Here is a 26623-nt window from a genome sequence, read left to right as displayed (position 1 = left end):
GAGGGCACAAGGTGTGCTCTGTGGCTCCCGGGGGCCGGTGATTGTAGGCCGTCTCTGCAGACAGGAAGTATGTGCACGTGTGCTCGCTCGTCCATGCACACACAACTCCGCATCTCTCATTCTAGTCCGGCATCGCAGGTTTCTTTCTGGCCCTCCCCGTTCCTTATCGTGACACCTGTTCCCAACAGCGGGGGAAACCTCTTGTCAGCTACCACATACTTGTTTGATTAATGCTAGTATTCGCATGGAGTAATTCTGGAGTTGCTCACCCACATTCCTATGAAAAAGAAGTTTGTTTTTAGCCTTACAGGTGCAGCCGAAACACTGTATTCCAAAGTTACTTAGGTGGGCTGTTTTCTTGCCCAGCCCTCTTCCTGGTGATGATGTTATTCATTTGCAGTAAGGTTCCCTTGTTACTCTTGGTGGTGCATTTTGGGTTTCCCCCACATCCTTGTCAATTTCACATTGCTTGTTTTTACATTTCACTGCTTACTTTTCACTTTGGTAAAAGTAACAAAATGTTGGCTCTTGGACGAGTCTTGTAAAACATCTTTGAACAAGTTCTTTACTGACTTCTTTCTTTTTGCTTTTCCAGTAGGTCTCTCTTCTTCTGTGTGGTTGTGTGCAGACGATAAGTTGTTGTTACTTCAAGGTCGGGGAGTGCAGAAGGCATGCTTACTAGCAGAGAGAACTCACAGTGGGTGCATGAGGTCGTAATTGTCGGGAAAAGAAAAACAGGACCCACCATCCCTTTTCTGGCTCTCTAAGGAAGGGTGTTTTCTTTTTTACCTGGCTTCTTTTACTCAGCAGAATGATTTTAGTGTATGTCCACCTTATCCCTTTAATTGTCAAATACTCTGCCGTTGTCTGGATATATTATAGTGTGTTTATCTGTTCACTTCTTGGTGGACATTTGAATTTGGGAACCGTTGGGGACTGTTAAAAAAAACTGCTATGACTATTCACGTACAGTTCTTCCTGTGAACCCATGCATTCATTTCTCTTGGGAAAATAAATACGTGGGAGTCAAATTTCTGGGTGGTAGTGTAGATATTAAGAGATGGCCTGTTGTTTTCCAAAGGGATCAACTATTTTACAATTCCATGAACAACAGGTGATGCTGGTTCCTCCACTTCCTCTCCAACACTTGTCTGGTCACTTTGACGGGTGTGTGGTGGTATCTCATTGTGGTTTAACTGTGCATTTTCCCTAACGACTCACGATGTTACATATCTTTTCATATGCTGTTGCAATCCATGTATCTTCTTTGATGAAGTATTTGGGTATTTTGCCCATTTTTGATGACTTTTTAAATGGAAATATATTTGATACATAACATTACGTCAGTTTGAGATGTACAACATAGTGATTTAATGAGCCTGTACCATGCTGTGCTCACCACAAGTGTGGCTCCCATTGGTCACATGCAACACTATTACAATACCATTGACTATATTCCCTGTGAACCTTTTTTCCTTGTGACTGTTTCATTCCATAACTGGAAGCCTGTATCTCCTACTCCCCTTCACCCATGTTGTACCTTCCCCTTCCCCCATCTCCTCTGGCAACCGTCAGGTCTCTGTATTTATGGTTCTGTTTCTGCTGTTTGTTTATTGTTGCTTTTTACATTCGACACATAAGTGAAATCATACAGTGTTTGTCTCCTGGCTTATTTCACTTAGCATAATATCCTCTAGGTCCATCTGTGGTGTTGCGAATAGCAAAAATCTCATCCTTTTTTATGGCTGAGTAATATTCCATTGTGTTTTACCCATTTTTAAAATGGGTTATTTGTCATCTTTTTACTAAGTTTTGAGAGTTCTTTATATATTCTGGATACATGTCCATCCAGATAGAAGATTTTAAAAATATTTCCTTGGGGTGCCTGGGTGGCTTGGTCAGTTTTGCGTCCAACTTCAGCTCAGGTCATGATCTCACAGTTCATGAGTTCAAGCCCCACATTGGGCTCTGGGCTGACAGCTTAGAGCCTGGAACCTGCTTCAGACTCGGTGTCTCCCTCTCTCTGTCCCTCCCTTGCTTGTGCTCTTTTTCTCTCAATAGTAAGTAAACATTAAAAAAAATTTTTTTTCCCTATCTGTAGATTGCTCATCTCTCTTTTTTAAAAATTTTGTTTGTTTGTTTATTTATTTATGAGAGCACGAGTGGGGAAGAGGCAGAGAAAGAGGGAGAGAGAGAATCTCAAGCAGGCTCCAGGCTGTCAGCACAGAGCCCGATGCAGGGGGCCTGATCCCAGGAACCATGAGATCATGACCTGAGCCGCAATTAAGAGTCGGACACTTAACCAACTGAGCCGCCCAGGTGCCCCTGCTCTTTATCTGTTAACAGTATCTTTTGAGAAGCATAAAATTTAAATTTTGATGAAGTCTTACTTATCAGTTTCTCCTTCTTAAAGTTTATTTTAAAGTTTCTTTATTTTTAGAGAGAGAGAATGTGTGCGTGTCTGTGTGCACAAGCAGGGGATGGGCAGAGACAGAATCCCAAGCAGGCTCCACACTGTCAGCACAGAGCCGGACTCCCATGGACCGTGAGATCATGACTAACTGACCCACCCAGGCGCTCCTGTCAGTTTTTCCTTTGATGATTTGTGCTTTGTCTTGCCAAGCCCCCAGATCTCTGCTTGGCAAAGTCATGTTAGCTCTCCAGTGCTTTCAAGAAGATCCTTCTTATATTTTGTGCAGGTTCTTACTGTTTTCCTTATCAGGTGGGCTGGTCAGAAATACCTAGTTCATCATCATCAGGGCAAAACTCAAGAAATTGGTTTCTATCAAATTATGTCCTATAAAATAATTTTTTCTGAAGGTTGAAATTTGGGGTCAAGTTGGGGATATTTTCTGAACAGTCCCTTACTTGACTCTATTTGTCTCATTCATGAAACGTCCAAAATTGTGCAGGTCTGTGTTAATGATGATCTGGTTGCGAAGAACTTTGCTCGTTACATATCACCCAAGGAGAATAAAAACCTTCATTCTGTAGAGAAACCACGATTGAATAGAAAGTCTGCATCCTTTTCCAGTAAACTCAATCCAGCGCTTACTCTTTGGCCAATGTTTTTGCAAGGAAAAGATTCTCAGGGAATGGAAAGTGAGTGCATCCTCATCGATACGGGTTTTTTTTTTTTTAATTGTCTTATTTGTGTGAATCTTACTGAACTGATGTAAGCTGTGCATACTTTCCCTATACGGAGGCAGAGACTCGGACTCTGAATTTAATATTTTAACTTTAATCCTAGTGATTTTGTGGCACGTTTTGAGGTCCTATCAACAGGATGTTTGTTTTTATGAGACCAGGAAAAACTGTTCTCCATTTCTTATTAACATGGAAGTACATTTTCAGAAGTCCACAAATTCATAATTTAAAGATATCATTAAAACAAGGTCATATGCCTACCATTTTAGACACTTTTAATTTTTTTTTTTTTATGTTTATCTTAGACAAAGCGTGAGCAGGGGAGGGGCAGAGAGAGAAGGAGACACAGAATCTGAAACAGGTTCCAGGCTCTGAGCTGTCAGCACAGAGCCTGATGCAGGGCTCAAACCCACGAACTGTGAGATCATGACCTGAGCCGAAGTCGGATGCTTAACGTGCTGAGCCACCCAGGCGCCCCATTTTAGACACATTTTAAAAGAGCTATTTATTAGCAGGGAAATCTGAGAAGAGTCTGTGACGGACAGTGGAAATAATTTTAAATGTTTCTCTCTCAATTCCGTTTTCCTTAGCTCCTTCACTCTGCTTTCCTGCCCCAAGTTAGGTCCCCCCTGACCTTCCAGCAAAAGCGAGAGCTGAAATAGTAGGCCAGTGAATTTGCATTTGTAGTTTGGGTTTATTTCATGCTTTAATCCTGAATTGTGTTCTTTCCATCAGATTCACATGGTTTAACTTTTCTGGCTCAGTCTCTTCAGCATCCATGGCCCAAGGGTGTTGTTGGTGACCTTGGGCCAACTGCTGTGATCCTGGGTAAGTTTACTTGCTTGTGGCATTTCATAGGCAGCGTAAAAGAACACTCAACTATCTAAAGAGTATTAAGGGTTGTGTAGAAGGGCTATGGTAATTTTCTCTCTTTCTCTTAATTTCATGGAACCCGTGTATGATGTAGAAGCTGGCAGAGATCATTTGCCGTGCAGTCCCTACTTAGAGGATTTTATTGTAATGTAAAGAGCATGTATAAGAGGCGTTCTGCGTAAAACTGATTTTTTCAAGCCCAGCCCCACACCAGTGATTATTATTTGTTCTCTGAGTATACATATGGGTTTATGAGCAATTTTTAAGCAGCAGCTCACCTAAAAATGAGTGGCATTTGTGAGGGTGAAAATACCCGGTCTTTAATTCCCTGTCTCCAAGGTACATAATGGGTTGGAAATGTTGGACAAGAGCGGAATCTGCCAGCTTCTTTGATTCTTGGCTCACCCCCTGTGGCAATGCCTCCACCACTTACTCCCTCTTACATCAGGCACATGTACACCTATGGGAGTGTTGTTTCATGCATGTACATTGTAAACCTCAACTAAGTTAAAGCTGTGGCCAATGAAGTGATTCCCTACATTTAGCGTTATTTTTAATTACTTCAGTAATGTTGTTTATCATAGAGAAATCCAGATATGCAGAGTTTTAAAAACCTGCCATCTTTAATAGCCACTTACTGGGGCGCCTGGGTGGCGCAGTCGGTTAAGCGTCCGACTTCAGCCAGGTCACGATCTCGCGGTCTGGGAGTTCGAGCCCCGCGTTGGGCTCTGGGCTGATGGCTCAGAGCCTGGAGCCTGTTTCCGATTCTGTGTCTCCCTCTCTCTCTGCCCCTCCCCCGTTCATGCTCTGTCTCTCTCTGTCCCAAAAATAAATAAACGTTGAAAAAAAAATATTTAATAGCCACTTACTAAGGAGTTTCCAGAGTCTTTCTTTCCAGAGTGTCCAGTTGTGAGATTGTGTATACCATTTTTATCTTACAGAAATGGGATTCTACTACACATAACTTCTGTGTACTGTTTTGGTTAACATATGGGTGAACTTCTTTCTAGGTCAGATGTGTCCAGGATCATGTGGGTTAAAGGTATGAGCTGTGACGTGAGAGGGTTATCAGTGGCCCTCCCTCCTATGTGTCATGGAGAGGCACGGTTCCCATCCATTACTCCCATACAGAGCGTATGTGGCCCAGCGCCTGGCCTGTGGCAGACTCGGGCACACGTGGCCCCCACCCCGTGTTGTGATGTGCTTCCTGCTGGGGTCCCAGATGAGAATTCCTGCTGAAAGGAGCCCCTTTTACTGATGGAAGAAATACAAATGGAAGTAAAAATATGTGCCCATTTCTACCAGAGTAGGAAAATACCAGGCATTTGACATTATGCTTAATCACTGCACAGCTTTCCGTCATATGAATAGATCATTGTTGTTTTAAGTAGCCCCAGATTGCCGGACAATAACAGTTTCCCATTTTTTCCTTATTGTAGTCAGTGTTGTAATGGACTATGCATGTCTTTGAAAAGGAAAAGATTGATGGTAAACTAAAGAAATGCTAATGTGAGATGTCACTGGTTGTCATGTGAAAAACAAAATTATTAGATATTACTTGTCCAAGCAAAGATTTCCTTTTCCCTGTGATCATAGTGAGGTGGTATTTCAACTGTATTTTTTTTTAAGTTTGTTTGTTTGTTTGTTTATTTGAGAGAGAGTATGAGCAGGGGAGAGGCAGAGAGAGAGGGAGACAGAATCTGAAGCAGGCTTGAGGCTCTGAGCTGTCAGCGCAGAGCATAACACAGGGCTCGAACTCATGAACCATGAGCTCGTGACCTGAGCCAAAGTCAGAAGTTTAACCAACTGAACCACCCAGACGTCCCTCAATTGTATTTTAATTAATTTTTGGTACTTGTCCTTGAAGTTGCCTTACATTTTTTAAATGAAAGTACAATACTTTGTTAATACTTGCTTAAACAGTCAAATAGTACAGGAGTAATGGAAAGTTATTTTCTCTTTCCAACCTCTCCTCACCCTAGGCCATTCATTAGAGGCAAGCCTTTATCTTACCCCTTAGCTATTTATTTTGGCAGTTGTCTCCAAATTTTGAAACAGTTATGATTAATTTACTATTTCTAGGCTTATCAGTTCTAGACAGACTGTCTTGACTTCGGTGACAGACTAGCTCACACCCCTGATCCATGTGTATTTATTCATCAGATGGTCATTACCACTTAGGTGTCAGGACTATTCTAGGGACTCAGGGAAGGAAACAGGTCTCTGTTTTCATGGGGCTTACATCCATTTTCTCAGTGAGATTTTTATTTTAGGATAATCAAAGACTTACAGAAAAGTTAGAGAGCTTGACAGAGAAGTCTCTTTCAAAAGCACGTGAGAATTAAGTTGCTGACTGGATCGCTCCCCAGTACTTGAGTGTGTTTTTCCTAGAAACAAAGGTATTCACAAAGATATTCACAATACAGCCAGAAAAATCAGAAAATTAACATTGACATATCGTGATCATGTAAGCCTCAGGCACCATTCAGGTTTGGCCACTCGTCCTGCCATTTCTTTATGGCAGAGGGTGTGGCTCGCCATTCTTTATTGTGCTTGGGCGATTACGTCTCCTTCTCCTTCAGCCTGGAATAGTTTCTCAAGTCTTCCCTTGACTCTCATGACCTTGACACCTTTGAAGACTATAGACCAGTCGTTTTGTAGACTGTCTCTCAATTGTAGTGGGTGTTTTTGTCATAAGATTCAGCTGATGCACCTGTGGCAGGGATACCTCAAAAGAGGATGCTGTGTTCAGCTTATCCCATCTTACCAGGTGACATAAAACTTTGATTTGTCCCATGACTGATGAATTGTATCCTTTGATTGCTTAATTAAGGTAGCGTCTGCCAGGCTTCTCCACTGAAAGCTACTCTTCACCATGTAAATACTTTGTAGGCAGCTATCATGAAGCATAAGTATGTCATTCCTTTTTATTCATTAATTCATGTTAGTGTCGATTCCTATTCGAAACCGTGGAATCCACCATTTCTCCAAGTTGCCCTGGCTTTTTTTCATGGAGAGTGGCATTTTGAAACCAAGATCTGGGAGCTAGGGGTGTTCGTTTCTGTTGGGGTGTTACTGCGCCCAGGCCCTTCCATGGACGGAGCTGAGGAGTATGTGTACATGTGCCTATGTATGTTTACACCTGTATTTTATATGTGTATTTTATATATGTGCCCTGCAGTTCCGTGCCACCCCAGGGACTATCGAAAGTGATGAAACGGAAGAATTCTCCTCAAAAGGAACTCCAGGAAGTAGCGACAGCTAATGAATTGATCAAAAACGATTTAAGCAATATAACAGAACCATAATTTAGAATAACAGTCATAAAATTAATCGCTGGGCTTGAAAAAAGTATACAGGACAGCAGAGAATCTATTGCTACAGAGATCAAGGGACTAAGAAATAGTCATGAGGAGCTAAAAAATGCTGTAAATGAGGTGCAAGGTAAAATGGAGGTGACCACAGCTTGGATTGAAGAGGCAGAGGAGAGAATAGGTGAATTAGAATATAAAATTATGGAAAAAGAGGAAACTGAGAAAAAGATAAAAAAAACCCCAGGAGTATGAGGGGAAAATTAGAGAACTAAGTGATGCAATCAAATGCAACAATATCCGTATGATAGGAATTCCAGAAGAGGAAAAGAGAGAGAGAATGGGGCTGAAGGTATACTTGAACAAATCATAGCTGAGAACTTCCCTGATCTGGGGAAGAAAAAGGCATTGAAATCCAAGAGGCACAGAGAACTCCCTTCAGACGTAACTTGAATCGATCTTCTGCACGACATACCATAGTGAAACTGGCAAAATACAAGGATAAAGAGAAAATTCTGAAAGCAGCTAAGGATAAACATATAAAGGGAGAATGATAAGACTAGTGACAGACCTATCTACTGAAACTTGGTAGGCCAGAAAGGAATGGCAGGAAATCTTCAATGTGATGAGCAGAAAAAATAGGCAACCGAGAATCCTTTATCCAGCAAGTCTGTCATTCAGAATAGAAGGAGAGATAAAGGTCTTCCCAAACAAACAAAAACTGAAGGAATACATCACCACTAAACCAGCCCTACAAGAGATCCTAAGGGGGATTCTGTGAGTGAAATGTTGCAAAGACCACAAAGTACCAGAGACATCACTACAAGCATGAAACCTACAGACATCACAATGACTCTAAACCCGTATCTTTCTGTACTAACACTGAATGTAAATGGACTAAATGCTCCAACCAAAAGACCTAGGGTATCAGAATGGATAAAAAAAACAAGACCTATTTATTTGCTGTCTACAAGAGACTCATTTTAGACCTGAGGACACCTTCAGATTGAAAGTGAGGGGATGGAGAACTATCATCATGCTACTGGAAGTCAGAAGAAAGCTGGAGTAGCCATACTTATATCAGACAAACTAGATTTTAAATTAAAGGCTGTAACAAGAGAGGAAGAAGGGCATTATATAATAATCACAGGGTCTATCCATCAGGAAGAGCTAACAATTATAAATGTCTATGTGCCGAATACAGGAGCCCCCAAATATATAAAACAATCACAAACGTAAGCAATCTTACTGATAAGAATGTGGTAATTGCAGGGGATTTTAATACTCCACTTAGAGTAATAGATAGATCATCTAGACTTAGGATCAATAAAGAAACAGGGGCCCTGAATGATACATTGGATCAGATGGACTTGACAGATATATTTAAGCAACAGAATATACTTTTTTCTCAAGTGCACATGGAACATTCTCCCAGATAGATCACATACTGGGTCACAAAACAGCCCTTTGTAAGTATAAAAGAATTGAGATCATACCATGCACACTTTCAAACCACAATGCTATGAAGCTTGAAATGAACCACAGGAAAAAGTCTGGAAAACCTCCAAAAGCATGGAGGTTAAAGAACGCCCTACTAAAGAATGAACGGGGCAACCAGGCAATTAGAGAAGAAATGAAAAAATATATGGAAACAAATGAAAATGAGAATACAAGAATCCAAACGCTTTGGGATGCAGCGAAGGCAGTCCTGAGAGGAAATTACATTGCAATCCAGGCCTATCTCAAGAAACAAGAAAAATCCCAAATACAAAATCTAACAGCACACCTAAAAGAAATAGAAGCAGAATACCAAAGACACCCCAAACCCAGCAGAAGAAGAGAAATAATAAAGATTAGAGCAGAAATAAACAATATAGAATCTAAAAAAACTGTAGAGCAGATCAACGAAACCAAGAGTTGGTTTTTTGAAAAAATAAGCAAAATGGTTAAACCTCTAGCCAGGCTTCTCAAAAAGAAAAGGGAGATGACCCAAATAGATAAAATCATGAATGAAAATGGAATTATTACAATCAATCCCTCAGAAATAACAAGCAATTATCAGGGAAGACTATGAAAAACTATATGCCAACAAACTGGACAACCTGGAAGAAATGGACAAATTCCTGAGCACCCACACACTTCCAAAACTCAAACAGGAAGAAATAGAAAACTTGAACAGACCCAGAACCAGCGAAGAAATTGAATCAGTTACCAAAAATCTCCTACAAGTAAGAGTCCAGGACCAGATGGCTTCCAAGGGGAATTCTACCAGATATTTAAAGCAGAGATAATACCTATCCTTCTCAAGCTGTTCCAAGAAATAGAAAGGGAAGGAAAACTTCCAGACTCATTCTGTGAAGCCAGCATTACTTTGATTCCTAAACCAGACAGAGACCCAGCAAAAAAAGAGAACTACAGGCCAATATATATCCCTGATGAATATGGATGCAAAAATTCTCAATAAGATACTAGCAAATCGAATCCAACAGCATATAAAAAGAATTATTCACCATGATCAAGTGGGATTCATTCCTGGGCTGCAGGGCTGGTTCAACATTTGCAGATCAATCAACGTGATACATCACATTAATAAAAGAAAAGATAAGAACCATATGATCCTGTCAATCGGTGCAGAAAAAGCATTTGACAAAACTCACATCCTTTCTTAATAAAAACCCTCGAGAAAGTCGGGATAGAAGGAACGTACTTAAACATCATAAAAGCCATTTATGAAAAGCCCACAGCTAATATCATCCTCAATGGGGAAAAACTGAGAGCTTTCTCCCTGAGATCAGGAACACAACAGGGATGTCCACACTCACTGCTGTTGTTTAACATAGTGTTGGAAGTTCTAGCATCAGCAATCAGACAACAAAAGGAAATCAAAGGCATCAAAATTGGCAAAGATGAAGTTAAGCTTTCACTTTTTGCAGATGACGTGATATACATGGAAAATGCGATAGACTCCACCAAAAGTCTGCTAGAACTCATACATGAATTCAGCAAAATCTCAGCATACAAAATCAATGTACAGAAATCAGTCACATTCTTATACACTAATAATGAAGCGAGAGAAAGACAAATCAAAAAACTGATCCCATTCACAGTTGCACCAAGAAGCATAAAATACCTAGGAATAAACCTCACCAAAGATGTAAAATATCTGTATGCTGAAAACTATAGAAAGCTTATGAAGGAAATTGAAGAAGATATAAAGAAATGGAAAAACATGCCGTGCTCATGGATTGGAAGAATAAATGTTAAAATGTCAATACTACCCAAAGCTATCTACACATTCAGTACAATCCCAATAAAAATTGAACCAGCAATCTTCTCGAAGCTAGAACAAGCAATCCTAAAATTTGTATGGAACCACAAAAGACCCTGAATAGCCAAAGTAATTTTGAAGAAGAAGACCAAAGTGGGAGGCACCACAATCCCAGACTTTAGCCTCTACTACAAAGCTGTAATCATCAAGACAGCATGGTATTGGCACAAAAACAGACACATAGACCAATGGAATAGAATAGAAACCCCAGAACTAGACCACAAAAGTATGGCCAACTAATCTTTGACAAAGCAGGAAAGAATATCCAACAGAAAAAAGACAGTCTCTTTAACAAATGGTGCTGGGAGAACTGGACAGCAACATGTAGAAGGATGAAACTAGACCACTTTCTTATACCATTCACAAAAACAAACTCAAAATGGATAAAGGACCTGAATGTGAGACAGGAAACCATCAAAGCCCTAGAGGAGAAAGCAGGAAAAAACTTCTCTGACCTCAGCCGCAGCAATTTTTTACTTGACACATCCCCAAAGGCAAGGGAATTAAAAGCAAAAATGAACTATTGGGACCTCATGAAGATAAAAAGCTTCTGCACTGCAAAGGAAACAATCAACAAAACTAAAAGGCAACCAATGGAATGGGAAAAGATATTTGCAAATGACATATCAGACAAAAGGCTAGTATCCAAAATCTATAGAGAGCTCACCAAACTCCACACCCAAAAAACAATCCAGTGAAGAAATGGGCAGGAAACGTGAATAGACACTTCTCTAAAGAAGACATCCAGATGGCCAACAAGCACGTAAAAAGATGCTCAATGTCGCTCCTCATCAGGGAAATACAAATCAAAACCACACTCAGATACCACCTCACGCCAGAGTGGCTAAAATGAACAAATCAGGAGACTATAGATGCTGGAGAGGATGTGGAGAAACGGGAACCCTCTTGCACTGTTGGTGGGAATGCAAATTGGTGCAGCCGCTCTGGAAAGCAGTGGGGAGGTTCCTCAGAAAATTAAAAATAGACCTACCCTATGACCCAGCAATAGCACTGCTAGGAATTTACCCAAGGGATACAGGAGTGCTGATGCATAGGGGCACTTGTACCCCAATGTTTATAGCAGCACTTTCAGCAGTAGCCAAATTATGGAAAGAGCCTAAAGATCCATTAACTGATGAATGGATAAAGAAATTGTGGTTTATATACACAATGGAGTACTACGTGGCAATGAGAAAGAATGAAATATGCCCTTTTGTAGCAACGTGGATAGAACTGGAGAGTGTTACGCTAAGTGAAATAAGTCATACAGAGAAAGACAGATAGCATATGTTTTCATTATTATGTGGATCCTGAGAAACTTAACAGAAGACTGTGGGGGAGGGGAAGGAAAAAAAAAGGCTAGAGAGGGACGGAGCTGAAATATAAGAGACTTAAAAACTGAGAACAAACTGAGGGTTGATGGGGGTGGGAGGGAAGGAAGGGTGGGTGATGGTTTTGAGGAGGGCACCTGTTGGGATGAGCACTGGGTGTTGTATGGAAACCAATTTGACAATTTCATATATAAAAAAAAAAAAGCATCTAGGAGAAGTGGTCATTAGTATGTGGCGTTTTCGCTGTCTAGCTTTGGAAGTCTCATAACACCACTTCTGTGTCGTTTACAGCTCCCCATCCCCCAGGCTCATGAGAAGGGAATACAGAGCCCATCTGTTAATGGGACAGGTGTTAGCGTCACACTCTTAAGAAGAGCAAATGTGTTGGGGGATATGTTGTGGCCCTCTTCGAAAAATATAGTCCACCAAGTGGGGAAAGTAAATTATGTTCAATTGTTAGTAAGCCAGTAGAAGAATTATTTAAACTTTTTTTTTTATGTGATAAGGGTTGAAACAAGATTTTAAAAATTTAATACCCTCAAGGTTCAGTGTAAAACCCTATTCTATAATAATTTCATGTATTAAGATTTTAAAATAGTATGGTAAAAATTCTACTCCTTTGTGTCCTATTTTCTATTAATAGTACTTTCTAACCTCTTTTATCACTTTTTATTTTGCAGATAAAAGTGTAAAATGTAATATGGATTCATTGAGAGGTTCACCTAAAAAAAAATCTGAAATGAAACAACAGCGCATCTCTTTGAAAGATATAAATAAGGTTGTGTTTTTAAATACTCATTAGATGCAAAGTTCATATAATGTTAATTTTAGAATAGTCTCCTTTGAAATCTAGGAACCAAAAATATATTTTCTAGTAAGAAATCCTTGGCTATGATAGTGATTTTTTCAGGAAAAAATACAGTTTGTGAATTTGCTCTGTTTCTAAAGAACAAGATAACTGCAGCTTCCTTGTTCCTGGCCTCGTGGCTTCTGTACAGAATTGGGTGTTTATGCTCATTTAGCAAGGGTGTGAAAACCTGAGATTACGGGACATTCTAATAGTTAAGTAAGTCTAACCCGTCCTTCCAGTTCCTTTGAGAAGACAAGTGAAATAATTACAGGACATTTGAAATACTGAGTATCTGAAGTGCCAGCTGCTTGCTACTTGGACACTTTAGTGGTTATAGCAATGGCATAATCCCCCCAGTTTTCCAGTTTTTTGTCTCTCTGTGTCTGTGTTGCCTGAAAATTATCTGGGATGGTTGTTGTGAGAGTAGTTCCCATGGAATTTTGGTTCCTTAAGAATATATATCTTGGGGCGCCTGGGTGGCTCAGTCGGTTGAGCGTCCGACTTCGGCTCACAGTCTGGGAGTTCGAGCCCTGCATCGGGCTCCGTGCTGACAGCTCAGAGCCTGGAGCCTGTTTCGGATGCTGTGTGTCCCTCTTTCTCTGACCCTCCCCCGTTCATGCTCTGTCTCTCTCTGTCTCAAAAATAAATAAACGTTAAAAAATAATTTAAAAATTGTTTAAAAAAAAGAATATATATCTTGCTTGCATACGTATTCTTTTTTTTACAGTATGCTGAATCTTCAGCGTACTGGCCAACGAAGAAGGGAATAACCATATACGCTGAGCCAGATACACCGGCAGCAAGGTATGATTTGAAAATTCAGTGTAATTGGATAGATACATAAATGTAATACTGTCTTACACAGTGTTCTGTAAGATTGATGATAGGAAAGGAGCCAATTTCAATAAAGACTGGCCCTGGAAGTTTTGATTTACCTTCGTAGTTACTATCAGTGCTTTTCACTCTTTGTGTGGATCCAGATTTCCATCTGGCATCATTTGCCTTTTCCCTGAAGGACTTCCTTCACTATTATCTTGCATTGTGAGTCTGCTGATAATGAATTCTTCTCAGTGTTTGTATGTCTGGAAAAATTATTTCAGCTTTGGTTTTGAAAAAAAGTATTTTTGCTAGGTATAGATTCTAGGCTGATGAATTTTCCCCCCCCCCCGTGTTTTATTTTTTTTATTTTTTATTAAAAAATTTTTTTTTTCAACATTTATTTATTTTTGCGACAGAGAGAGACATAGCATGAACGGGGGAGGGGCAGAGAGAGAGGGAGACACAGAATCGGAAACAGGCTCCAGGCTCTGAGCCATCAGCCCAGAGCCTGATGCGGGGCTCGAACTCCCGGACCTCGAGATCGTGACCTGGCTGAAGTCGGCCGCTTAACCGACTGCGCCACCCAGGCGCCCCTCCCCCCCTGTGTTTTAAAGATACTGCTGTACTCTCTGCTTGCCGCATCGTTCCCGTTGCAAATCCTCCTGTCACCTTTTTCGTTGTTCCTGTGTTTGCAACACGTCTTTTTCCTTTGACTGCTTTTGAGATTTTCTCTGTTTCTGGTTTGAGCAATTTAATTATGATGTGCATGGGTGTAGTTTCCCTCCTGTTTCTCATGTTCGGGGCTCATTATGGTTTTTCATTTGTAAGTTTCTGTCTTTCATCAGATTTGGAGCGTGTGCGGCTGCTATTGCACAGATAGTTTTTCTGCACCCACCCGTCTCTTTCTCCTCTCCTTTTGAGACCCTGATGAGACAAATGTCACACTTTTTGATACTGTCCAAAAGGTCCCTGAGACTGTGCTCATTTTTTTTCAACCTTTTTTTCTTGCTGTTCTTCAGATTAATAATTCTTCTGATCTATCTTTAACTTAATTCAGTCTTGTTTTATCTCCATCCTGCTGAATTTCACCATCTGGTGAACTTTTAAATTTGATGTATTTTTCAGTTCTAAAATTTTCACTTGAAATTTTTTTATAGTTTATATTTCTTTGCTGAGAACTTAAAAAGATTTTAATAATGCTTATTTATTTTTGAGAGAGACAGAGACAGAGACAGAATGCGAGCAGGGGAGGGGCAGAGAGAGAGGGAGACACAGAATTCGAAGCAGGCTCCAGGCTCGGAGCTGTCAGCACAGAGCCCTACGTGGGGCTTGAACTCATAGACAGTGAGATCATGACCTGAGCCAAAGTCAGATGCTTAACTGACTGAGCCACCCAGGCACCCCCCCACCTGCCTTTTTTAAATATATTTTTTCAAGTCTTTGTTGATAACTTTTATCGTTCCACTTAGGAGTGCTCACCCCTCCTTCTCTTATGGACCGTGGTTATAATAGTATATGACAATTCCCATTTCTGAGTCATCTTGGGGGTCATACCTACTGATAATCTTTTCCCTTGACAATTGATCTGGTTTTCCTGATTCTTTGTGTATTGTGTACTCTGTTCTGGATATTTTGAATATTATAGTGTGAGACTGATTTCTTTTTAAATCCTCTGGAGAATGTTGACCTTGTTGTTTTTGTTGTTTATTTTAGCAGGAAGTCAGCAACTCCCTTTGTTCAGGCCACAGATTCTGTCTCAGTTTCTGTGGGTGGTGACTGCTACTCTGTTTTCCATCTGTTCTGAATATGCTCAACTTGGGGCAAGCCCAGCTCGTGTTGGGTCATAAGTAGAAATGGGGAATGCCCTCCCTCTGGTACACTCTCTCTTTTTTCCGGGATTTTCCTCACATTCACCATTTTCTTTTTTTTTTTTTTTTTAAATTTTTTTTTTTCAACGTTTATTTATTTTTGGGACAGAGAGAGAGAGACAGAGCATGAACGGGGGAGGGGCAGAGAGAGAGGGAGACACAGAATCGGAAACAGGCTCCAGGCTCTGAGCCATCAGCCCAGAGCCCGACGCGGGGCTCGAACTCCCGGACCGCGAGATCGTGACCTGGCTGAAGTCGGACGCCCAACCGACTGCGCCACCCAGGCGCCCCACATTCACCATTTTCTAGATGCTCTAGAGGCCCTGTCCCCGGGCCTCTGTCCAGGTAGATTGCTTTTCGTGGAGAAATGGCCATGCAGTTCTGTGTGTTTAAGGCCACTCATGGGGCAAAACAGCAGCAGAAACAGGAGAGGAAAAAGATGAAGGTTTCCCCTGCATCTTTGGACTACAGGTCCCGTTTCCCAGATCCTCTAGAGGAAGTGGGAGGGGGTTTCCCCCCGGGGTTTGGGGTACTGGTGCTGCCTCTGCCACTGCAGCTGCCTGATTGGAACCGGCCTTGGGACAGGGTTGGGAGAGAAAAAGGGACAAGAGAAAATCAGTCGAGATTACCCTGTCTGGCGAATGGCTCCTTCTCTGGCTTGAAATAGAAGGTTTCTCTCAGTGTTTGGTGTTGGCATCCACTGTGCAATTCTGCATCTCAGGCCAGCCTCGGGCCAGCGCCAGGAGATGGGAAGGTAAAAGCCCAGGGAGCTCTCCATGATTTTGGTGGTTTGCACGTTTTGACTTCTCTCCCTGTGATTCTGTACTTCCTGTGGAGTTCCTGGCCTGTGGAGACACAGGCTGTGCGCCAGTGGGGCCTTCATCCTTAGACGATGCTTAGGGCTAAGCAGCAGTTCGCACAGAAATAAATCTATGTATGTGGAGCAACTCACTCCTCAGTGCTCCTTGGTGAGTTTTCTCCCCGAAAAGAAAGGCATTTTCAGGATTGGAGTTAATGGGCTCAGAGATTCTAATGAATGTTTTTTGGTTTCTAGCACTTTATGTCAGAAGCCAAGTAAGAAGCCACTCAGGTTGGCCGAGAAGAAAGAACACAATGAGAAGAATGGCTGTGTGAAGTATGAGTTTTTTCCTTGGTCTGCACTTTTTATCGAAGTAATTGTAATGCAATTATAAGCAGGAGGAATTTACGTATAATTTTATTATTCAAACCTGTGATCCCACTTAGAAAATATACACGCACTGTTTGCATGTGTAACTAACTTTGAAGGTTTTTTTTTTTTTGTTTTTTTGGGGTTTTTTTTTGCCTCCCCTTCCTCGTCCTCTTGATGAAGTAAACTGTTTTAAGAAACAAATCAGATACGGTTGATCTTTGGGGCCGTCGATTTTATATGGATTAACGTTTGCTTTCTTCCCACTTCTCTGTGGTAAAGAGGCCTTCCACCTGCCGGAGAAGCTACTCTTTTGCAGCATGGAACTGAGTTTTTGTGGGGTTTTTTGTCTTGCCAGATTCACAGAGTATTCACCAACAAGTTAATAATAGAGTTGTGACTTCATTTTATACTTATTTACTCCACAAAACGTTTTCCTACCCATTTTTACGATTTCTCACCACCCCAGCCTGAAAACACCCTTATACTCCAAGTAACTGGCTGCTCTGAAGCCACCAGAGTGACAAGGAATTTACGACCGTTCAGAAGTGGGTCAGGCGCACTGTATCCACTGATTGGCCTGGGATGCCTGGGGAAAGGGTGTTGACTGTGCCCGCCTCCCAGAGCCCACCCTTGGGCCCCGTAACACCCTCTTACCCAGCAGGAGCGCTCCACACACAGCTCCGGGCCCGGGGGCTCCAAAGGCTGCCCTGGGGCCCACAGATGTGGGGGTGGCTGTTAGTGCCCCTGTGTTGATGTCCCGAAGGCCATGGGCATCCCTCCACCCTGATACCTGCAAGCCGTGGGTCGCACGTGGTGGTTTTCCCTGGAACAGGAGACCTTGAATTATCCGTGCTGCTCATTCCTTTGATTACATTAAATTATAGTTAATAAATTAACCCTGAGATACTCTGTTGCCTTTTATTTTTGTATCGGAGGGTTGTATCTTCTCTTGGGCTAAATGCCCTTTACTTAGAACTCATTGATTAGACCTGTCAGTTATTCCAACAGTTCCTCCGTGTTCCAGGGAAACTTAAAGTGGTTTAAGATCACAGCAAAGAAGGGAGGAGGCAGCAGCAACAGGAGGTGACCTAGTGATCATGCAGTCTTTCTCCTTGTTCAGAATAAGTGCCCCTGGGATTGGCGACACTGTCCGTAGTCTGGGGGTCGGAGTTCGGGGGCAAGCACGGTACCGGCATGACCTCTGTGGCCTTCGTATCACAATAAACAGGGAAAAACAGGATAAAGCAGTAATTTCACAGCTATGCCTTGGGATATACAAGTGACCCTTGAACAGACATGGGGTTAGGAGTGTCAACCAGCCACACAGTTCAAAGTCTGTGTATAACTTTGACTCCCCCGAGCTCAACTCCACATAGCCTACTGTTGACCAGAAGCCTTACTAATAACACAGCCAGTTAACACGTATTTATTTGTAGGTTATCTGTGTTATATACTGTATTCTTACAGTAATATAAAGCTAGAGAAAAGAAAATGTTAAAATCATCAGAGAAAATGCATTCTCATTAATGTACTGTAAATAGTCCACGTAGAAGAGGATGTGCACAGTTCAAACCCAGGTTGCTTGGGGGCCAACTATATATTTCATTTTACTTCTGTCAAGGAAGATTTAAAATTATAAGTCAGTCGAGGAAATAATAAATATAAATAAATATAAATAAGTCAGTTGAGGAAATATAAATAAAACTTTTTTTCTTCAAATTGTCCTTTTAACTATTTTATAGATTACTGCAGTTTTTACATCCTGATCCTTTGAGAACTGATGGAATCTCTGATCTTCAGAAGGTATTACAACCCTAAAAAAAAATTAAAAATCAAAACCAACTGTTTACTCTTTATTTTTTTTATTATTTTTTTTTTTTTAAATTTTTTTTTTCAACGTTTATTTATTTTTGGGACAGAGAGAGACAGAGCATGAACGGGGGAGGGGCAGAGAGAGAGGGAGACACAGAACCAGAAACAGGCTCCAGGCTCTGAGCCATCAGGCCAGAGCCCGACGCGGGGCTCGAACTCGCGGACCGCGAGATCGTGACCTGGCTGAAGTCGGCCGCTTAACCGACTGCGCCACCCAGGCGCCCCAACTGTTTACTCTTTAAATCCCTCTCCTTCCTCATCTGGATTTGAGACTAGAAGAGAAACCCCTTTAGGTGGGGGACTCTACCTGAGAACATCCCTTTAGAATTTCTCCAGTGAGTTACTGTTTTAGAAGAATTGTTCCTTTTTTCATTTTAATTTAATTTTAATTTTGGGTTTTGATAAGCACATGTACCTAGACTTTGACATTGCAGTCAGACCCTGGCATCTCCCTCCTTCCCGTAAAGTGGTTGACCTCGTGTGCCGGGGGTGGGGCATCTAATGGGCTGCTGTCTTAGCTGCAGAAGCTTCGGTCGGGGTCCCCGCAGCCGTTTGCTGTGCTCCGGAACAAGATCGAGCCTTGCTTGTCGGTTGACACGTCGCCACTTTCGGCTGACATGAAAAAGGTAAAAATGCTCCCGAATCTGCACTCACAAAGGAATACTGACCTGTTGTAACACAGGAGGATTTTTAATAAACAGTTCCAAGGCTGCACTTGAATAATTTCTTTGCTTTTGAAATTCTCTCTTCAGCTTTTCTTTTTTATTACTGATGTCTCATTTATTCTTTTTTTTTTTTTTTTTTTTTTTACGTTTATTTATTTTTGAGAGACAGAGCCAGAGCGCGAGCAGGGGCGGGGCAGAGAGAGAAGGAGACACAGAATCTGAAGCGGCCTCCAGGCTCTGAGCTGTCAGCCCAGAGCCCGACACGGGGCTCGAACTCACGGACCGTGAGATCATGACCTGAGACGAAGTCGGACGCTCAACCGACTGAGCCACCAGGTGCCCCTCAGTTATTCTGAAGTTCAGGTTATCGCCTTATAAGTGAAGAATTCTTTTGTGGAGAAACCACTGTATAACTCTTACTGCTTTTCTGAAATAAGTTTTCAAATGTGTCTCTGCCAAGGTGCTTAGAAGGGCAAGTTGCCAGGGCAGTTACAAGATTACTTCCAAGTGTTCTTTTCAGAACTGTTGTAGAGACCTGCCATCAATTGTATGTGTTAATCTATTTTCTTCTGGATTCAAAAAAAAAAAAAAAAGAAGAAGAAGAAGAAGAAGAAGAAGAAGAAGAAGAAGGAAAAACTAAAACCAGGAGGAGGAATTAAAATAGGAGTGAAGCCTTTAGTGGCCTAGGGATTTCCACAGGCTTCCAGAAGATGGAGAACGGGAAGCGGAGTGTGGCTGACTAGCAGAGGAAGGAGCAAAGTGGGGGGTACTGAACTTCCCTCTTCTGCTTCCTGAGAATCCCCAGCCAGCCTCTCAGCAGGGAACTTGGACGATCTAGAAGTGCCCTTCAGATGATGCTGTTTGGAATTCTTCCAGTAAAACTGCCTTCTTACTGCCCTGGCTTCCTGCAGGGCTGTGATGCTCCTTGGAGCGAGCTCTGCCCGGCCCATGTGTCTTCAGTCAGCTTTTAGTGCTCCTACTCCGTGCAAACACACATCCGGGATCCGTGGGCATTTGAAGAAAGCTCCCGCCTAAAAACAAAATGCTTTTTTTGAAAAGACCAAAAGGAATTCTGAAGGAAACAAACTGTAGGCAGTCAAGAAAATGTTACAGGGTGCCTGGGTGGTTCAGTCTGTTAAGTGTCTGACTTCGGCTCAGGTCATGATCTCGTGGTCCGTGAGTTCAAGCCCCGCGTTGGGCTCTGTGCTGACAGCTCAGAGCTTGGAGCCTGTTTCCGATTCTGTGTCTCCCTATCTCTCTCTGCCCCTCCCTCGCTTGCGCTCTGTCTCTCTCTAAAAAATACAGAAACATTAAAAAATTTAAAACAAACTTTGTAAGTGAAGGTGGTATACTCAAGATTATTATTAGGAGGAGGAGAAGCCATGTCCTTGCTCTGACAAGCTCCAAGCACCTGATCAGTCCATGGAATGCCTGTTCAAACCTTTTGATTTGGAGCCCAGGAAAGCAAGTGCCTCATGGCAAGAGTTTGGCGCTGAGAAAAGATTCAGGGGGACTTGTCAAGTTAGGCGTTAGAAAATACCAGATTGAGCGAACGTATAGTGGCTGTTGGGGGTGAAGTGAGCAAAGAGATGGGAGTTTTTGTGGTCTGTGCTTTATTTGTGGGGTTTCGGTTGTTGGTGTTTTGTAGGCTCTCCAAAGAAACAAGTTTCCGGGACCTAGCCACACTGAATCCTACTCTTGGCCTCCCATAGCGAGGGGCTGTGACGTGGTGGTCATTTCTCACTGCGGAAATGACCCTCTGCTGTACCTTCCGCCACTCCTTACGATTCTGCAAACGGGGGGCTGCTACAAGTCTTTGCCGAGCAGAAACGGAGTAAGTTGGAGACGATTTTGTTTCACGGTAAAATGGCTTAAAAATTTATTTTTAAGGTTTTAAGTTTAACCTAACCTTTGGTGAAGTTTGCATTACATTACTCATTTGATTTCCATGAGAGGACAGGAACTTATCAGAGTCATTGACTCCGACAGTGAGTCTCACCTTGAAGTCCCATGATGGCCATTGGCTGCCAAGAGATTTCTGGCTTTTAGGGATGGATGTATAGCTTATAAACTTACTTCACTGATTAAATTCCTCTAGCTGTCATGGTAACTGTGTGAGATGGGCCAGGTATGGTTTTCACCACTTCATGGATGAGAAAATTAGCGTCATGAAAAGTTACTGGTAGAGATGCTGAACAGCTGAGAAGTTGACAAGAAATGGGATTAGAGTTTAGGTTTTCCTGTCATCTCGTCCCATATTCTCTTAATTATTTCCGAACACCCCCCACTGTTGTGTAATCTTTTGTTTTCCTGTATGCAGGAATCTGCAGGTGGTGGAAAGGAGAGAAATGGGGTGTGGGCATAGGGGATGGTGGGGTAGTGACACCTGCTCTCGGGGTCTGGGTGGTCAGGGGGACTCTGGCACGGAGCACCTCTGTCTCAGACCTGTCTCAGAGGCTGTGCTATGGATGGTTCCGTTACTCAGCAGAATGGTGAAAACTGGCAGTAAGAAAGGACCAGTCGTGCTTAGAAGAGATGCTCATTTTTCTGATTCTGCCACGTCGTGTCATTTTAATGATTTCCTTTTCTGTACTAAGTTATTATGTGTTGGTTTAAACATCTACATCCCTCAGTTAGTGGTTGACCCCTATGGACGAGATGTTGATTGTTCTCGAATAGAACCCTGGCTGGTCAGAAGTTATGTCCGGGTCTTGCCTCTCATTCCTTCTGCTTTCTCCACGTCTCCATGGCCAGCCTGCTTTCACACCTGCCGCCCGGAAGCTGGCCCCCACTGGATCTACGTAAAGGAAAGGGGAGAATTGTTCTTGTCTTCGGCAAATTGACGCCGTGTGTCCAGGAGGGTGTTGGGCAGGCGGTGCACCTTCAGGAGAGAACTATGGGATGGTGGAGGTCAGGGGTCACACGCTGCTGTAGCAAACTTAATCTCCTAAGGAAGAGATGTTAATCTTTTCAAGGCCCCGTTCAGGGGGCAGTTATTTCCCCTGGTACTTAGGAGCAGGAGCTCTGGGGCCAGACCGCCTGGGTTCAGATCCTATTGCTACCATGTATTAGCTGTGCAGCCTTGGACAACTAACTTTACCTCTCTGTGCCTCAGACTCCTCATCTGAGAAATGAGGTAATAGTAGGTCCTACCCTGAAAGAGTGTTTTAAAGAAAAAACGAAATACTTGTGACATGCTTAGTATAAGCCCTAGGAAAACCTGAGTCAATGTGTCTAAATCTGTTTTAATCATATCTTTTCTGACCTACATGACAATGGAGACAGAAAAAAAATTTACGTATTGCTTACTCTGTAGAAAGAGATGTTCTGCATGCTGTGCATATACTCTGTTCAATTCCTAACTTTTGTCCAAGATTATGTGAATTTGTTTGTCTTCGCAGCCTCTGGCAGTCATCGTGTGCCCTGGGTGGAAAAAGGCCCAGTTTATTTTTGAATTACTGGGGGACTATGGCATGTCCCCCAGGCCTCTTCACCCAGTGCTGTTAACAATCGGACTCCACAAAGATGAAGCCAAAAACATGAAGCTTCCAAGGGCTTGTAAGCATCCTCTTCAAGCTGTTTGGTTTTCCCTGCAGAGCACAGCGGAGCCCTGCCAGGCAGGCGTGTGTGATGATGCAGCCACAGTCATCACCGGTCCAGACCGCACTGTGGGTTACGGGTGGGCCTGGTGGGCGAAGGCGCTCTTGGCTTACAGCCGTTTCACTGAAAAACGACATGATTTCATTCACTTATCAACTGTTTATCGACTATCTCCTGTCAGATGTTGACTAAACTCCCACCCCCTGCCCTCGAGGAGCACGAAACCTGGTGGGTGCCCAGGTATTTAACCAGATACAGACAGGTGTTAGCCTGGACGGGCGGGCCGCACCCACGTGAGCAAGAAAACCCAAGGTTTTGTGTCCTTAGACGGCAGTTCTACAAAGCGTGTGGCATCTTAGCAAAGGAAATGTTGGAAAAACCTGTGAAAAATCTGAAGTGTTAATTTTTCTTAAACGTAGGTGACATAATTGTGACGACACCGCACAGCCTCCTGAGACTTCTCCAGTATCAGAGCTTGTTATTTCTCAGACTCTGTCACCTCATTTTGGATGAGGTGGAAGTATTATTCTTTGAAGCTAACGAAGAAGTAAGTATGGTGTCCATCGAGATGTCATTATCACTTGGAAATAGATCTATATATGATGAAAGTCTCACCTGCTTTTAGGAATCTGGAAAAGCGTCTAGTTGGGGAGGAAGCCAGTTCATCTAAAAAAGTTTTCCCTTTAGAACTTTGATCATTGTGGAGAAAGAAAATTTGTCTGAAATTGTCTTCCCAAATTTTAAAGTTCTCTTTGAGGAGCAAAAATTCTTTTCCAGAGAGGTTTTCTACAATACCGATATTTTTGCGATTATGGAAGCAATAGGTTTTATTTTAGAAAATTTGGGATACAGAGAAGAGTACTTGAAAAACCCCAGCGTCCGTAGTCGGACACTCAGAGCAATCACTCTTACTGTTTTGGAGTAATTCCTGTGTCAGTACCTACAACTAACAACATCAGGCCTTATTTTATGGCTAGTTTATGACTCGCATTTTCCAGTAAGCAGCATCATGAGTATTATTAGTAATTATTCTACCGCACGATTGTTCACTGGACATAGGGAGTCCTGTGGGTGTAACATAATTTTTTAAATGGTCTTATTTTTGGACATTTAGCAGTGTGTGTGTGTGTGTGTGTGTGTGTGTGTGTGTGTGTGTGTCTAAAGAACATACATCTTTCTTGCATGTTTTTCCCTTAGGATGAATTCCTAGGAAGGGGATTAATGGATCAGAGACTCTGAATTCTTATAAGAAGGCATTTCTTGGGCACAGCATAACACGATGACCACAAGCATTTCATTTGGGAGCAAGGACACCCCCAGGTTCAAGTCTGGGCTTTGTTACTTGCTGACTGTGTGGCCTGTGCAGGGTTTCTGAATGCCTCTAAAGCCTCAGTTCTTATTTGCAAAACTAATATCCAGAATACTGCATCATATAGTTGCCTTTCTGAAAGCAGAGACCAATTTACGCTCCCATGGACAATGCGCCACCACACCACATGCCCTGGGGCCCCCAGCAGTGGTCCGGCTTGGACCGGCTTTCATTTCCAGTCTCCTCGTTACATATGGTGTCTCGTGAGCGTAATCTGTACTTCCTGGCTGACTTGTATACCGGCCACTCCTACTGTTCTTGTGTGAACTGCTTGTTCATTTTCTCTGCTTATTTTCTCTTGGCAGGATCACCTTTTTCTAGTCCATTTGTAGAGCTTTTTATGTAAGGATATTAATTCTTGGTTGCATATGTCACACGCGTTTTACCCAGATACCGTTTGTGTTTTGATTTTGTTTATACTTAACATTCTCTCCTTTGTAGTTTTCTTCTTTTCTTTGGAAAGGCCTTCTCCACTCCGAGAACAGAAAGTGTGCAGTTCTTTACCACTTATGTTCCTGTCAACCAACTATTATTCCCTTTTGAAATAAAAACGAAATCAATTATACTCACTTTTTTAGATGTTCGCTATATTAGATAACTTTAAAAAAAACATTGACGTTGAAGAAAGGGAATCTGCACCACATCAGATTGTTGCCGTTGGAGTTCATTGGAGCAGACATATAGAACAGTTGATGAAAGAGTTCATGAATGACCCCTACGTTGTGGTCACGGCCATGGAAGAGGCTGCTCTCTATGGCAGCGTCCAGCAGGTGCGGGCTCGTGGGTGTGGGGTGAGGGCGGTCAAGGGCTGAGGAACACAAGCAGGTAGCCTCCATTTCATGGCTTAATAAAAGTAAAACTTTGCAGCTTTCATCTACACGAGTCTATAATCGTGTATTTAGATCTATATTGTCGTTCTATACGTTGTTTTCTGTTAAAATCCTAACTTAGCGATGAAAAGTGAAGCTGGGGCACCTGGAATGTGTTTAAAACCACACTGTTTCTGTCTTTCGTTACCAGGTAGTGCACCTTTGCCTGGAATGTGAAAAAACCTCTACTTTACTCCAGACTCTAGATTTCATTCCAAGTCAAGCACAAAAGACCTTGATCTTCACCGGTTCTGTAGCTGAAACAGAAATCGTGTGTAAGGTGAGCCTTCTGTATTTTTTGTTTAAACCATGATTGAATCTCAAAATCATCAGAGAATTACCAGGTAGTTAAATATTTGCCAGGGGAATAAAACCGTACAAGTGTATCAGTCAGAGGAGGAGGTGGCTGGTGCTGCAGAGAATAGACAGCAGTGAGAAAGGACAGCAGGGGTTGGGGGGTGCTGGGGGGGCCTGGAGGGAGGAGCTAAGTAGGTGGGACCATCCTTTCCATGGAAGCAGACATTCCCCAAGGAGGGTGCTTTGTGCTTTGTCCTTAAAAGGATCCCATTCACGAAGAAATGCCAGCGTCTTCTGTAGCCTCTGTTTGAAAAACCAGAGACAGTAACACCAAGAGATAGCATCATATGGCTGGAAAAACCAAATAAATTGTCTACAGATTTACTTAATTAATCTAATTATACATAAGTTAATACTAAAATGTGTAAATGAAGCCAAATACAAATTAAAATACAAGAATCAGTATATCCACCTTTCAGCAATGATGAACTGGAGGTCTTGTGAAAAGATGTGATGTGTGTTGGCACATAAATTTGGTGTCTGTGTGTGTGTATACATGTATATCCACGTGTATAAATACACACATCTATGTATGCGCGCATTACTTAAAAGGAAGGAAAATGGTTTTGGCAAAATAATGTTTGTTTCAGTTGAGCAAGCTTTTAGATACAAACTGTAGAATTTTAGAAATACATTTATTTAAACTTACAATCATCTTGTTCTTACAATTAGTGGATTGATGAGATAATACCCTCACAGATAATTTTAAATGTTTTATACTGGTAATTATTGATGGAACAGTTAACTTTAAGCTTATGTTCCTGACTGTGAACTGGCTTATTTGGTTTCATCTTTAGGTAGTAGAAAGCAGTTCAATATTTTGCTTGAAAATGCATAAAGAAACGGTTTTTAATTTAAAAAGTGTTTTAGAACAGTGGAAGAAGAAGTTAAGTTCTGGCTCTCATGTTGTATTAGGTAAGTGTTTGAATTTCTACTTATGTTTAGAGAAGGCTGCTGAGCCAATGGGAATCATGTCTTCAGCTTATTTGAATATCTCGTCTCCAAATTTCTCATCACTTCGCAGATCTCCTGAGAATTTATTAGTAACGTCAATCTCAAAATGAAAGTTAAACTCCACTAAGATTTTGGTGTTGAGGCACATGCGGGGGCCCCCGGAGCACTCGTGGCAGAAGACAGCAGCCCTTAGCGCAGACGTTGTCCCTGGGGCTGCAGGTTGAGGGCCACCATCTCGT

The 26623-nt window shown here is 42.1% G+C and overlaps 1 protein-coding gene across 5 annotated transcripts in view; it reads left to right on the top strand.

Moving 5' to 3' along the window:
- Positions 1 to 26623, top strand: part of TDRD12 (tudor domain containing 12) — a 70658-nt gene that overhangs the window by 17376 nt on the left and 26659 nt on the right. For 4 of the 5 annotated variants that reach the window (XM_040446236.1, XM_040446237.1, XM_040446238.1 and 1 more), the window contains exons 7-19: positions 2913 to 3102; positions 3883 to 3975; positions 12671 to 12768; positions 13568 to 13644; positions 16582 to 16662; positions 18441 to 18501; positions 19089 to 19196; positions 20884 to 21069; positions 22637 to 22793; positions 23255 to 23382; positions 24783 to 24974; positions 25225 to 25353; positions 26228 to 26345. In XM_040446236.1, the coding sequence (XP_040302170.1) occupies positions 2913 to 3102; positions 3883 to 3975; positions 12671 to 12768; positions 13568 to 13644; positions 16582 to 16662; positions 18441 to 18501; positions 19089 to 19196; positions 20884 to 21069; positions 22637 to 22793; positions 23255 to 23382; positions 24783 to 24974; positions 25225 to 25353; positions 26228 to 26345 (1618 nt within the window). The remainder of the gene's footprint in view (positions 1 to 2912; positions 3103 to 3882; positions 3976 to 12670; positions 12769 to 13567; positions 13645 to 16581; positions 16663 to 18440; positions 18502 to 19088; positions 19197 to 20883; positions 21070 to 22636; positions 22794 to 23254; positions 23383 to 24782; positions 24975 to 25224; positions 25354 to 26227; positions 26346 to 26623) is intronic. The other variant, XM_040446240.1, reaches the window with a different exon arrangement.

The sequence above is a fragment of the Herpailurus yagouaroundi genome, unplaced genomic scaffold (genome assembly GCF_014898765.1).
Source record: "Herpailurus yagouaroundi ecotype Mexico unplaced genomic scaffold, PumYag 194, whole genome shotgun sequence".
NCBI lineage: Eukaryota > Metazoa > Chordata > Mammalia > Carnivora > Felidae > Herpailurus > Herpailurus yagouaroundi.
Note: the sequence above shows the minus strand (reverse complement) of the source record. Positions and strands in the feature narration are given on the sequence as shown.